This window comes from Pectinophora gossypiella, chromosome 15, assembly GCF_024362695.1.
Source record: "Pectinophora gossypiella chromosome 15, ilPecGoss1.1, whole genome shotgun sequence".
Classification (NCBI taxonomy): Eukaryota; Metazoa; Arthropoda; class Insecta; order Lepidoptera; family Gelechiidae; genus Pectinophora; species Pectinophora gossypiella.
In genome coordinates this window covers 2,613,346-2,627,219 of record NC_065418.1, presented here as the reverse complement: position 1 = coordinate 2,627,219, position 13,874 = coordinate 2,613,346, and the positions used below count along the sequence as shown (strand labels likewise).

The following is a 13,874-nucleotide window of genomic DNA, read 5'->3' as shown; positions in this document are numbered from 1 at the left end:
GACAAATTAAACCGCAAGTCACATTAAATGTCAAATATGACAGTGCGACAGGGTTTTAAAATGTTCTTTATATGATATTGTTATTGGCTGTACATACTCTTAATATGACAATGATACATTGACAGCTACCAAAGACTAAAATGCATTCATGGCTCGTTTACATTACAAGACTTCTCGGCACAAGGCGTTGTATTAAGGGGGAGGGAGGCAAGGAAAGTCCTCCAGCAGTATGGCTGACTTGTTGTTCGGCAGCCAGTCCCTGATAAGTGGCGAGCCGAAGTAGATCGGTACTGTGCCAACTTCTATCGCGCGCCAGAATTTTTCAGTTATGTAGTCATTGCAAACAGCGTAAATACACCTACTGCATGCATCAGGCCCGAAAAATCTGTGTTGCTCTAAAACTGTAATAGAACCTTTCATTATCATCAGCCGTACGACGCCCTTATGAACTTTGCTTGGCTATCACATGCTTAAACCCACGTTCATCCCTGGTTTATTTTTTATTTGTAAGTTGGTTAGGGATTATATTCCTTTTCAATGAGATTTTGTGTAATAACCCGGTCCGTCGGTGGCCTGTGTTGCGCTCTGGTAATGAACTTAAAAAATCATACCTTTTTGTAGGTTTTGTAATAATACAACCAATGTTCTGATAACTTTTTTTATACGGTTCATCATAATGATCCATCCTAAGATTTCATATTAAAAAAAGACTAAGGTGTTTTATGTTTAGTTTTGGCTCTGCCCACCACATTAGGAATTACGAGCGAAGACTTATGTTTAATGGTCATACAAGGTCGTTTAAGTAGTAGCTACATCCTAAAAGTAAAGTAAAACAACAAAATATGTCATAAAAACTAACTAAGCATGATGAACCGGGCTCTCGTTAAAGATTTTTGTATGTTATTTTTGCGTAAGTCCGGGTAGCACTTAGCTTTTTTATTGTCTACGCTATCTTCATTTATATTCTAAATAATTTATAGCAAAAATACATTGTTCGGGCCTTATTTGGACGAACGGCTCTGGCTTAATTGTAATATAAAGTAAATAGCCACGTATATATATGAATATCATCATCATCAGTCGTACGACCCTCAATAGTAACCCTGACACCAGGGTAGATGAGGTTGGTAATTCACCTCACAACCCACACGATAGTAGTAGTAGTAGTCGTACGACGCCCATGGGTCAGTACAAGTGCCCGTAGTCTACCCAGGTGAACTTGCTAGGTGTACTACGGATCAGGAAGGGCCCACTGCTGGGCATAGGCCTCCCCGAAGGATCTCCACGACGATCGGTCCTACGCTGCCCGTATCCAGCGGCTTCCCGCGACCTTCACCAGATTGTCCACCTTGTAGCGGGCCTACCCACTGAGCGTCGTCCGCCACGTGGTCGCCGATATATAATATCAAAGTAGGTACCTAATTTTAAAGTACGTTTTACGTAACTTAAAACGGTATTAAACCGAGCATTTTCATCACATTCTCTTGACCAATACAGCTCGTCTCGGACTGCCGCGGCTGTCTATCTGAACTATTCATCTCTTCAAGCAGTTGATCTATTATTAATCTAGCTTCTTTAATATTCTCTAGCCAACAGCTGTTCGGATTCAATTCAAGAGTTAGAGCTGTAATTGGTAGGGGACAGTCAAAATGCTTCTTTGTTACCATACTGACTGTTCTACTGTCCCTATTGTGCAGTTTTTCGCAAATGAAACATTCAAACTTATTGATAACATCGTCAATGTTGACTTGGTAAGGTCTAGCTGCTACTTCATCGATTAAATTCTGATTTGAAATAAGTCCTAAAGTCTTATGCTCAAGGTATTCTTCGTAGGCCGTGTCGTTCTGTAGGAGGTAGTGCAAGTGTTGGCTGAGCAGCTCCGGCGTAGGAAAGTCCTCCAGCAGTATGGCTGACTTGTTGTTCGGCAGCCAGTCCCTGATAAGTGGCGAGCCGAAGTAGATCGGTACTGTGCCAACTTCTATCGCGCGCCAGAATTTTTCAGTTATGTAGTCATTGCAAACAGCGTTCTCTATGACTATAATAAGCTTATACTGAGCCAAAAAATTCATCAGTTCTTCGTCAAATAAACAAGAAATGTATGCAGCCTTCTTATCAATATTCTTAAACTTTGAACTTAAAGGTAGCACTTTATTTTGAACACAACTCCCGTAAGAGTCTACGGGGATATACTTCATCAATTTTTGAACATACGCGTCTCTTTCTGTGAACGTATGGCAATCTGATTGCAAGTACATAACCGGTGCGAAATGTTGCAATAATGCATTTTTCACAGAAGTTTGCAAGAAATACGATGTATCCGTTACGATATCTAGGTTTCTCATCCAACGCACGGGAAAAGGAACATCACTGTATCTGCTATAAGTTGCTGAGAAATTGAACAAATTCAATGTATCTTCATACAGAAATACCGGTCTAGTGGAAGGCGTTTCATCGTGGAACAACCCCCAAATAGTCTCCGGATCTCGTGGTAAAGGGACTCTGTCCAACGTAGCCCCGTATGATATGTAAGCATCTGGGTTATCAGCTATTAATCCTGGACGAAACACATCACATCCGAAAAAGCGCGAACCATTGAAACAGCTGATTTTGCGATGACGAATAGTTGTATTGACTGAAGTATTAAACCAGGCTATGACGGGAGTTTTTGGGTATTTCTTCTTCATTATGGTGTTCGTAGCTGAATACGCAATATCGAAGTCTATACAGGATCCTATATGCAAGAGCCAAATGAGTATAGTGAAAAGTGTCGTGGCTGTAACGCAAGTTGCTACGATATGTTGTACCGTTTTAGGATTTTTTGGTTCCTCTTGTGTAATCGTGCATAGTTTACGTACAGTCTGGAAGCACTCCCTAGATTGCGCAGCAGAGCGTGACAATTCACGCTCCAGCACCTTTGACATAGGTACTTGAATTAGTCCACAATACAAACAAAATCCGTAACGTAGCGATTATATTCTCTTTGATAAAAATAATTGTAACACAGCGTTATTATAACAAGGACAATGTCAATATGGTTTTTTTTGAGTCAAATTGATTGCTACCAAAGATTGTAATACTTCTTTAATAAAGGAGATTTTCTGCAATAGTGCAGATTCGATTCTGCTCCGCATCACCCAAATCCCCTGGTAGTTGCGGCTTCCGAATACATTCCGCTTAGGGACGTTACTGAAAAGTATCGGCGTCCAAAGGACGTAATATACGATCCCGACCACCCGATTACTCTAGCCATAGAGGCAGCCAATCAGCTCGCGACACCAAACACTTCAGGACCCCGATACCGACCCTGCCCGCGTGGTCGACGATTTCCCTCATTTAGCGCTTATCGCTATCGACCCACTAGGGTCGATTAATTCTTTCAAATATTTTTCCTCTCAGACGACGCCCTGAGCCGAGGTTCGCGCCCAACTGGGCACCCTCAGGCCTGTTGTATTAAACGTTGTACCGGGTGAGAGCCTTCAGCGGTCCTCATTTGTCCGGCCAAGTAGTTAATGCCATCTGCGGCAAATCTACAATAAGTCACGTCAAAAAAAAATATAATGCAATAGTGCAGAATCCGATCATAGGAACGGATCAATGCATAGCATAGAGCAACACGGACCTCCTTGAAGCATAAGAAATATGGCCTCCGGCATACGAGTTCCAGTTCGGAATTTTTGGTGAGCGCATTCCTCTCGCACATGGCTTTATTATTTGTTACCTACCTTCATTTATAATAATAAATATACACATTTAACATTTACGGGCCTTATTTGGACGAACTGCAAATAAGGCCCGAACCGAAGCCTACAACAATGAATAACATATCGAGTATATACTTTTATAATCACTTTATTTCATGATCAAAAAAAAAATCATTACAATTATGTCCATAAATTAAATAAAGAAGAAATGTGTGTTGATCAGGGGGGTTAAAATGGCCACATCGAAGCAGTTCATCTAAGAAAGCAATATTGCAATTTGACATTTGCGCATATAAAAGTAAGTGCGCAATGCAAACAAAATCTGCGATGTTGCCTATCTAACAGCGACTAAGCTGTGACATCGCGGCGATAAAACAGGATCAAATAATTTAACTAAAAACACCTTATCGAACCCATTTTCACATAAATACAACAACCTATCTAATAATATTACACTTTCAATAACTTGAGCTAGACATAACCTTAATAAATAAAATAGCACTAGTTTTTTCCATTGTCCATCCATTTCTTTGTGTAATTCTTGTAAATATTTTTCGGGCAAGTTATCCATTATGTTTAGTTTCAATATCGAGTCGGCCATTTTGAAATACTGTTGGAAAGTCTCGCATTTCGCGATGCGTTTGAGCTTTCCTTCAGAGAGAACAGCGTCTGGTAAATGTTGTTTAATTATTACCTGTAAAAAAATGAAAAACAATGAGATACTTTCCAGGGTACTTTCCTCAAAAAAATATAGATGCGCTGGAAGTTCGTATAATTTTGTAATTTTACATACATATATTATGTTTTATCTTTGTTTTTGTGTATAAATGATGACCCTCATAATTATACTCAAGCTGAGGAGCTCGGTGGCGCAGCGGTAAACGCGCTCGGTCTGCGATTGTTGAAGTTAAGCAACTTTCGCAAAGGTCGGTCAATAGAATGATAGTTTCCTTAGAACATTACAGGCTGATTACCTGATTTTCCAAAAAAGTAAGATGATCCGTGCTTCGGAAGGCACGTTAAACCGTTGGTCCCGGTTACTACTTACTGATGTAAGTAAGTAGTCGTTACATGTTACATGAGCCATGTCACAGCCATGTCATGGGCCTTTGGCGGCGTAATAAAAATCCTGACACCAGGGTTGATGAGGTTGGTAATTCACCTCACAACCTACACGATATAAGAAATTTTCTGTGTTAATTAATTTTGAATTTCCTATCAAAAGTGGCTGCAGATAGTATTAAGATTACTTGTGGCTCTGCGCTCCCCATTAGGTTCCAGGGGTGAGTTTGTGTATGTATGTTTATATACGCACCTGAAGCAAAGCTCTGTAAATTAAACTCTTGTTAGGTAGCTGACGATGATGTAACACGCGGTCTATGGACTGAGCAGCAAGCATCCGGGCATTCCTACCGAGGTTCAAACCTGCACAGACAATACAATACAAACACTGCTATGAACTTGTGAAAAACGAAGCGCACCAATTGGCTACATGACACTTTCGGATAAGTATTCTAAAAATAACAATTCCTTATTTTATACCTCTTAAAATATTTTATTTTCTCGAAAAAGATTTATAATAATACAATAGAAAAAACACATTTCTTCAATTAATTTAAATTTTAGCGCGAAAACGGTTGGTCACGTGACATTTAACCCAGTGACGTCACATTTCAACAAACCTGACAGTTATTTTTGTTTATTTGAAATGTGACGTCACATGAACTCAATCATGGCCGCTCGTGTTTCGGGTTTTGTAATACACAGAACCAAAAATCGCATTTTTATTTTGAAAAATAAAAAAAATAAAACTATTGGATGATAATCGTTAAATTAAAAAAGTTATTGTTATAACTGTCAGATAGCCAATTATGGTAAGTGTGTAAAATACAACTTTGCCACCCGTTGTAACTTGCCCGGAAGCGTATTTTTTTAAGCAAATCATGATGATGACGTCATCCAGCCGATTTCGGCTACGGCGACTGCTTCAACTCCGACGTTCATGTGCTCGCATGTGGCTTATATAGCTAATTTTATTGGAAAAGATCCTCGCACATAGAATAGAATAGAAATAGTTTATTATAAAAGGGCGCCACGCACAAAAAAAGACAACAACATCATATCAAATTACCACTAAAACAATTACAAAAAAGCAAGACGGATGTTTGTCGAAATGATTATAAGGTGGTGGTGGACGTCCTGAGATAAAAGGGCCTCACTCAGCACAAGTCGCGGCGTGAACCACGACGCTGATATTATGTGGACCCAAATAGCGGGCATGTGTACACCACAAAGCAAATCATAGCAAATCCATTAAATAAGGTATTCTAGAACAACGGCAATTTTAATAATTTTCACTTTCTTTGTGATCTTTCTTTCTTCCGGCAAAGTTAGCACGAATGGCAAAGTTAGCGTATTACACCGGCAAAAGCTAAATATTTACCTTTTAAATGCTCTGACATGGGGAACCCAGTCATTCCATTTTGACCTCCGTAATTCCTTTGGAAGACGTCGAACAACCCTTCATCTATTTGTTCAGTTAGCAGATGATAGCAACATGGCACGTTGAAAACAGCTGCTGTTGTCGGCTGGTGGGTAAAGATACGCAGAGAATCCGGACCTAGGTTACCGCAAGTGTGGAGACCTGGAAAATACTCGTATGCTTTATTAGATTACATAAATAGCCTATATGTATACGTCCCACTGCTGGGCACAGGCCTCCTCTCAATCAACCGGAGAGGGTATGGAGCATACTCCACCACGCTGCTCCACTGCGGGTTGGTGGATTTTATTAGATTATATTTCACGATTGAAAATGGACTGAATGATGAAGCCGTTGGTCCCGGTTACTACTTACTGATGTAAGTACGTAGTCGCTACATGAGTCATGTCAGGGGCCTATGGCGACTAATTATAACCCTGACACCAGAGTTGATGAAGTTCGTAATCACCACACGATAGAAGGAATGACAGAGTTGGAAGTTTTTCTTAAGTTTTACACGAGTGGTTTTCTAAACAGCTGTATTATATAATTTTGTAACTATATCAAGGGGAGGCCTTTGCCCAGCATTGGGATCGTATAGGCTAAATAAGATAAGATAATTTTGTATCTAATTACTTAACAGTAATATTTTCTTTTATATTGCCGTGCCCTTGCAGGGCGTCACATGTAACTTTTTACTATGTTCCACTTTAATTTATGTTTGTGACATGCAATTAATGCATATGAATAGGCCTAGCCTTTAGGCAGATAGTATTAGAGTGAAAAATTAAAAAATATATGGAAATTGAAAAAATGAAAATGGAACAATTAAAAAAAAAAGACTATTAGATAAACAGCCAGTGTCCTTATTAATAAAGAGTTTTTACAACACTCTTGACCACCATTCCGTAACCGTTCGAATTCAGAACATTTCAACAATAGGCCAGACCACAGTGTTATAAACCGGTGAGCGAGAGACTTTGATGAGAATGGAAGAAGGAATGTATGAGAAAGGAAAGTGATGTGTTAGGATCGTGATAAGAGCCATTCCATGTTGTCTACCAACCCCAATGGGCAATTGGCGTGATCTTTTGTGTGTATATTATAAACTTCGTAGCTTTTACTTACCAGTAAGCAACACAGTGACGCCATCATCTTTATATTCCGGGAAGCTCTGGCGCACCACGCCGGCGAGGTCGGTCTCGCTGGTCACGAACGCTGCCGCGAAGCGATGCAAGTCGCCCGTGTGACGAGCCACCCGCTCTTCAGTGCCGTTGTGAATCTTCTTCGCTATCGCGTGCCATTGTTTCTGTAAAAGCAATTAACAATAATACATGTACAGGGTGTTAGTGACATCGTAACGAAAACTTTGAGGGATGATTCAGACCATGATTCTGAGTTGATATCAAGTGGAATTTTCCGTCGCAAAAGTAAGGAACAGAAAATAATTTAAAAAATCACAAAAAAAAACATAAATTTTCCGACATGAAATTCCATTTAATGTCAACTCAGAATCATGGTCTGAATCATCCCCCTCAGTATTCGTTACGGTGTCCCTAACAACCATATCTAATTGTATGGCTACCTGTATGTACTGGTACGGGGTGTAAGTGACATCGTAACGAATACTGAGGTGGATGATTCAGCTCTATTCTCAGTTAATATCAAATGGAATTTTCGAACGCAAAAGTATAGAATTGAAAATAATGAAACTAAAAAAAACATGAATTTTGCGACGGAAAATTCCACTTGATATCAACTCAGAATCATGGTTTGAATTACCCCTTAGTATTCATTACAGTCACTAACATCCTGTATAACCCACATACCCGAGAAATGCGTTTCGGAGGTATTTAACCTAAGCTGTACCTATTGGGCTGGTTTTCCCTTCGCGGGTTGGAAGGTCAGACAGGCAGTTGTCTTAAATTTCTGCCAGGTAAGATACCTCAGCGCTCCCCATTTGTTCGGTTAAATAGTTCCGAGGAAACTCTACAATGTTTTTCTATAGTTTGGGTTGGTGAGGTGGATTACCGACTGCCAAATGCCCTTGACAAGGCATGTAAAGACTACGTATGTACATAAATAAGAAGGAACCGGGACCTACGGCTTAACGCGCCTTCCAATCCAAACCAAGGCTCGCAAAGGGATTTTTGTGATTTGTAGGGATTCCTTTTTGATGCGAACAGCAAAGAACTGGACCTGTTTGCCGTCGTTTGTATTTCCAACTATGTAGTTATAATCTGGGAGTCTTCAAGGATACAGTGAATAGACATTTGCCAGATAAGCGTGATCCATCCTAGACCACATCGTAACTTACCATCAGGCGAGATAGAATTCAAACGCGAGGCTATTATATTTAAAAAAAAAATGTGCTCACCGGGATTCTTACCCGGATCTTGAGCCCAACACTCAACCATGGAGGCCGTTAACTTACCTATCGAAAATAATATGAAAAAAGTATATCTACTTACACTAATCTTTCTAGCCCGGTCAGCGGCCGCGCGCACATAGGTCTCATCGCAGTCTACCGTGAGACTGGGCGCTCCGTGCGAGAGACTCAGTGACGTCAGGAGGTGACCACGCCCGCCGCCCACCTCCACACAACACGAACTGCCGCATACTTCGTGGAGAGACGCCACTAGACCACTCATTGTTTGCACCTGAAGAGTAGAGTCTATTAATATTCCCAATTGGGTAGTTTCTTAGGCGTAATCAAACAATTCAGCAATTCTCTTGAATAATGTTATATTTTCATAAACAATGTTAACTCTCCAACTCTTCACAACAGATTACCGCAACCGAACAAAATTCCACGTCACCGCCTTTTAAAAAGGCGGGAAAACGAACTCTTATGAAAGACAGATCTAAAGGTGACAAGAAACGTTTTCTTTTTTCTATTTAACCTATTTGTTATAGAAAGAAAAATGTAATCATAAGTGCGTCATTTTGTCACGTTTTTCTATGACGTCACAGGTTGCTTTTTCACACAAATTCCATAGTAATTTCGTGTTTCGACGTTTACTACAAAGTAACTGATTTGACTAGTTGGAAACTACCCTACTGGAATAGTCGAAGGTACATCCTTCGCAAGATGAATTGAGCAACCACGCTTCTCCTGCGCTTTCGAAGAGGAGAGTTATGGATAGTTGTAAAGCAGTTTCAAGTTGCCTAACTTTTTGTTTTAGCGTCCAAAACTATAATGACGTCTTTGTACTTGACTACTTGCCGTTTCATTTAATTCGGACAGGTTACACTACTAACACAATAGAATAAGGAATAATATTACGTTACATATTCGTCCGGCTACCTTGGCTATGTCTCCAGAAAGGTTTCTATATTACATCTTAGTTTATAGGCATCTTGGCTAAGCGAAATCGCTGTTTAAATCTGTTCTGTCATATTTAGCCTAGTTTTCTACACAGGGGGCATATAAAAGTAAGTGCGCAATGCAAACAAATGTCAAATTGCAATATTGCTTTCTTGAATGAATTGCTTCGATGTGGCCATTTTAAATTTTAACCCCCGAGTTTTGCTCAAACCTATAGCATTGTACCTCTACAAGAGTCTTCACGCCTATTTTAAACGCAAACGTAAAATATATCTTAGAATCTTTTGTCTTTTTGCTAATACCCAGTTATCTAGAACTTATGTGTATCTCCTAATTATGTTCATCATCAATAATTTAAGAGCCACGCTCTTGTCGGTGTAGCATTCTCCATGCTACTTTTTTAGGGAAAAATAGGGCACTGGTTTCCCTCTTGCCTTTCGCTCGGCAGTACTCTAGTCTGACGCGAGTGGGATGGCGCCCAGAGTAGTATATTTCAAAGCCGTACTAGGACTCCTGTCCTCCGCCTCTGAACAGTACTGACAGTTACTGCTGCCCTCAGTCAGGTTAGCGTTAATGATATTGACCTCCGGTGTTCGAAGCTCCACCCGCATGCAGAAGCATTGTCATAGTTCTCCATATAAAAGTTCTCAGACTTACCTCATAACTTTTCTTGCTGTTCATAAACTCTGAGACTTTAATCTCAGGCTTGATCTCTCCTCCCCAAGCTTTGATACGATCACTCAGTTGTTCTCTAGTCAGGCAGTAATCATTGTTAGCTAATATACAATGTGACCGGGCGTTGACAATCCATTTGTCTAGCTCTGAGGTACCTGTAAAAAGTAAAAATTAACATTTCATAGCATAACATAAGCTAACGACTATATCCCAATTGGAGTAGTCAGAGGTACATTCATTGGATGATCTAAGTACCTCAACATTAATCAAATCAAATATACTTTATTGCACACAACACACAAAACAAATTTACACAAATGGATGATAGATACAGTACAATCTGGCGACCTTATTGATAAGCAGCAATTTCATTAATATTTTGTTTATCAGTAGCTTCCAAAAAACTTCCATGATGTCTTTCAGAATTTGCTGGCGGAAGGTGTTTTTTAGACACAATTTATAGTTTTAACATTATCTTGTCGGGACATATGATGAGAGACAGGACCAACGGCTTAACGTGCTTTCCGAAGCACCGATCACCGTACATTAAGAGAATCAGGTGATCAGCCTTTTAAATCCTGACCAATCTGTGATTTTTTTTTTATATGTCCTGACTGGGATTTGAACCTGGTACCTCCAGATCGTGAGCCCAACACTCAGCCACTGGACCGTGGAGACCTTTGAACCATGAATACTTACAATTCTTCACATCCAGACTCATCCAGAAGTTCTCAACGGCATCATTCAGCTCCATAGAATCCAAACTTTCCGTCAGTGGTCTTGGTAGAAGCTTCTCCCAGTGATTGTGTGTTAGAAACTCCACCATATGGCAGTTAGCTAGTGGCAGCAATGGAGTTAGGTATTTGATGATGGAATCAAGATTGTGACGGATTTTCGTGACTTTGGAATCCATTTTGAAAAGCCTCATCTGAAAATTGTGTTTTTACTTAAGTTAGTTACAAGTAGCAATATCATGTACCCAGATTAGAACCCTATTGCATTAACAAATTTGACATTTAGTGAAAATTATATGATAAAAATATGTACATTTGGCGGCGAGGGTGTGCACTTGAGTCATGTTGGAAGTAGTTTAATATGCGTCTTGATGTGTAAACTTTGATATCGCGATTCAGGACTGAATTATTGAATGTGGCGCCATCTGTTACATGTGGGCGGAACTAGCTGGTCGACTAGTTGGGTCTGCCACATACATATATGTTAATATAAAGATATACAACTACCTAATAATGATTTATCTACTAAGGCCAATGATCAAGCAATAATAGTAGAAAAACTGGTAAAACAGAATGGACTTTACTCTTTCATGTTTTTGCTAGTTAGCAGATACTGTTTTTTAATACCTTAGTACCTATAGCAATAGTAATGAATTTCGAAGATAAAGGTTTAAAAAAAGAATTTTCCAAAGTGGTGTAGGTGTGTTTGAGTAATTGTGGAACGTACATAAATACTCCTTTTTTGAAGTAGGTTAAAAAGTATCTTTCATTTTATAATAATCTTAAGATTACCAGAATATTAATAATGAGAAATAAAAATGTATTTACCAGAACCTTCAAAATGACACTCCAGCGTCGTAAGGATTTGCAGAAGATATTTTCAACATAGCACAAGCTTTTTTATACTGAGCTCTTATAGTCTCTGCCATGCCCAGTATATCCTGATCCTCAGAGTTTTCCCGAGGGTAAGAATCAATGAGCTCTTTGACTTTGGACAGCTGACTGATTATTTTTTCTGAAAGTTTTGCTTCTGACTTCTTGTTAGCTTCAATGTTGTGTGTGACTATACCGTAGTAGTAACCTGAAAATGACAGAAGTAATCTACGTTCATGTTCACTTCTTACGCCCGTAATCCCTAATGGGGTGAGCAGAGCACAAGTAATCAAAAACAATTTGCAGTCACTGTTAATACTAAGTCCTAAGTTAAATATGATGAACTTTATGGTGACTAGGGATCAGACAGGGATCATTTCTCAAAAGATAATACCTAGAATTCCTTTTTCAAACTGCACTAGGTACATCTTTTTTTAAAATCAATTCAAACTTATTTGCGATATGATGTGCTAGATCCATCTTCTCTTCAGTTTTTAGATCCTACCTAACTGGATGTGGCTTAAATAATCTAATCTTAATCTAGTCAAAATCAAGATCCCACTGCTGGCAATATTCCTTTCCAATTTACGCGTACATGTATGTTCACGGGATTAGTCCCTCCAGTAAGTATCAGTATTAGTCATCTCTTACGGGTCTGCATTTACTCGCACTAAAGCACCCAATGCATGGCAACCAGCGCTATACATTGAGGGTGCATGCGACAAACATGTCCGGCCCAATAAAATTACATTTAAGCCTTATAACCATAATGCTGACGATAACTATTTACTAACCCAGTTCCCGTCCAAGTTCAGCTCCTCTATGATATCCCAAGTGATAACCTTCAGGATTTCCTGCAGAGCTACCAGACTTGAACCCTTCCTCGTAACTTTCCTTATGCTGCGTTTCCTCTCGCAGGAAAATATTGTCTAAGACGTCATTAAAATCTGCGTCAGCCATTTACGCTTATTGGCATTATTTTCTTAATAGATTTACAAGAAAATCTTCAGATTCTAATTTCCAAATTTTCCAATTCACGTATTTTTAGGTTATATTTTTGTTTACGTTTTAAGGTTATGTGAACTTTTTTAAATGCACAAATGTACCTTACATACAGCCTCTTTGTTAACACATTGATTGTCTGTATATTATTTTACTCAAACTAACGAAATACTTCGAATTTTTTGTATTGTGTGGCTTGTTTTTACACTCAATTTCGAGGGTTGAAAGCCAAATGGGTTTAAGCGACATTTTGGGCGAAACTGACTTATATATATATTCGGAATCAGCGATTTTTTCCGCGTCGACTGATCTTGGTTTCAGATCAATCGAAGCTACTTTTTGGCGCTTCAACCAATTAGCACTTTGGGTACATTTTTAAAAACCCGTGTTTTAACCGACAAAAAAATGCACAAAATTCTGGGCGGGTGGCAAATCAGTCGTATTCCGGGATATGAGTCGGTCACATAAGCTGTTATGTCTTTTCATTTTCATGATTTGAAGTCTGTTAAAGCGTTTTCCCTGACAGTGTTTTGTTATAGATAAGTCGGTTAAATCATTTGTCCTTAGACGAAACGAAAATAGATTTGGCGCTTAAATCTTTTTGCTTTAATCCAGATTTTATAAATATTGTCGCTTCAACCGTTTTGCCTTCGACAGTTTAAAAGTAAAATTGGCACTTGAACTGTTTTGCCTTTACCGAAAATATTCATAGAATTTGACTTCAGCTATTTATGCTACATTTTTTTAATTTTTTTGTCGTATAAAACAACTATAATTTTCTTTTGAAAGGACTTAAAACGTTTTTCCAAAACAAAAAAGAAATAATGTTAACATTTCAGTCATCGCAATTTTGTATGAAACCTTGTGCCCGCATCACTTCAACATATCAAAATAAGTATGGGCAGGTCCTGGTTGGGCGGTTCACACAGCTAAAAATTACGATTGGGAAGACCGGGAGTGTGCGTGTCATCATGTCACCCAAGCCGTATCCGTTGATGGTGACTTCTATTTGCGTCTATCCCAAGTCGTTGTTGTGGTAGACTTTGACGTGGCTAGCGGAACCGAACTTCGAATTGAAG

General features: G+C 39.2%; 2 protein-coding genes across 2 annotated transcripts; both read right to left on the bottom strand.

Moving 5' to 3' along the window:
• Positions 1 to 3,833: 3,833 nt before the first annotated feature.
• LOC126373143 (probable methyltransferase-like protein 25) lies at positions 3,834 to 11,099 on the bottom strand. Its single transcript, XM_050019167.1, has 7 exons — positions 10,886 to 11,099; positions 10,169 to 10,341; positions 8,655 to 8,843; positions 7,312 to 7,492; positions 6,145 to 6,345; positions 5,017 to 5,126; positions 3,834 to 4,395 (listed from the first exon to the last, which is right to left on the bottom strand). The coding sequence occupies exons 1-7, from the start codon at positions 11,097 to 11,099 to the stop codon at positions 4,036 to 4,038; spliced, it is 1,428 nt and encodes a 475-aa protein (XP_049875124.1). The 3' UTR covers positions 3,834 to 4,035.
• Positions 10,976 to 12,883, bottom strand: LOC126373247 (protein LTO1 homolog). Its single transcript, XM_050019310.1, has 3 exons — positions 12,588 to 12,883; positions 11,749 to 12,001; positions 10,976 to 11,114 (listed from the first exon to the last, which is right to left on the bottom strand). The coding sequence occupies exons 1-2, from the start codon at positions 12,751 to 12,753 to the stop codon at positions 11,757 to 11,759; spliced, it is 411 nt and encodes a 136-aa protein (XP_049875267.1). The 5' UTR covers positions 12,754 to 12,883; the 3' UTR covers positions 10,976 to 11,114; positions 11,749 to 11,756.
• Between the last annotated feature and the right edge of the window lie 991 nt (positions 12,884 to 13,874).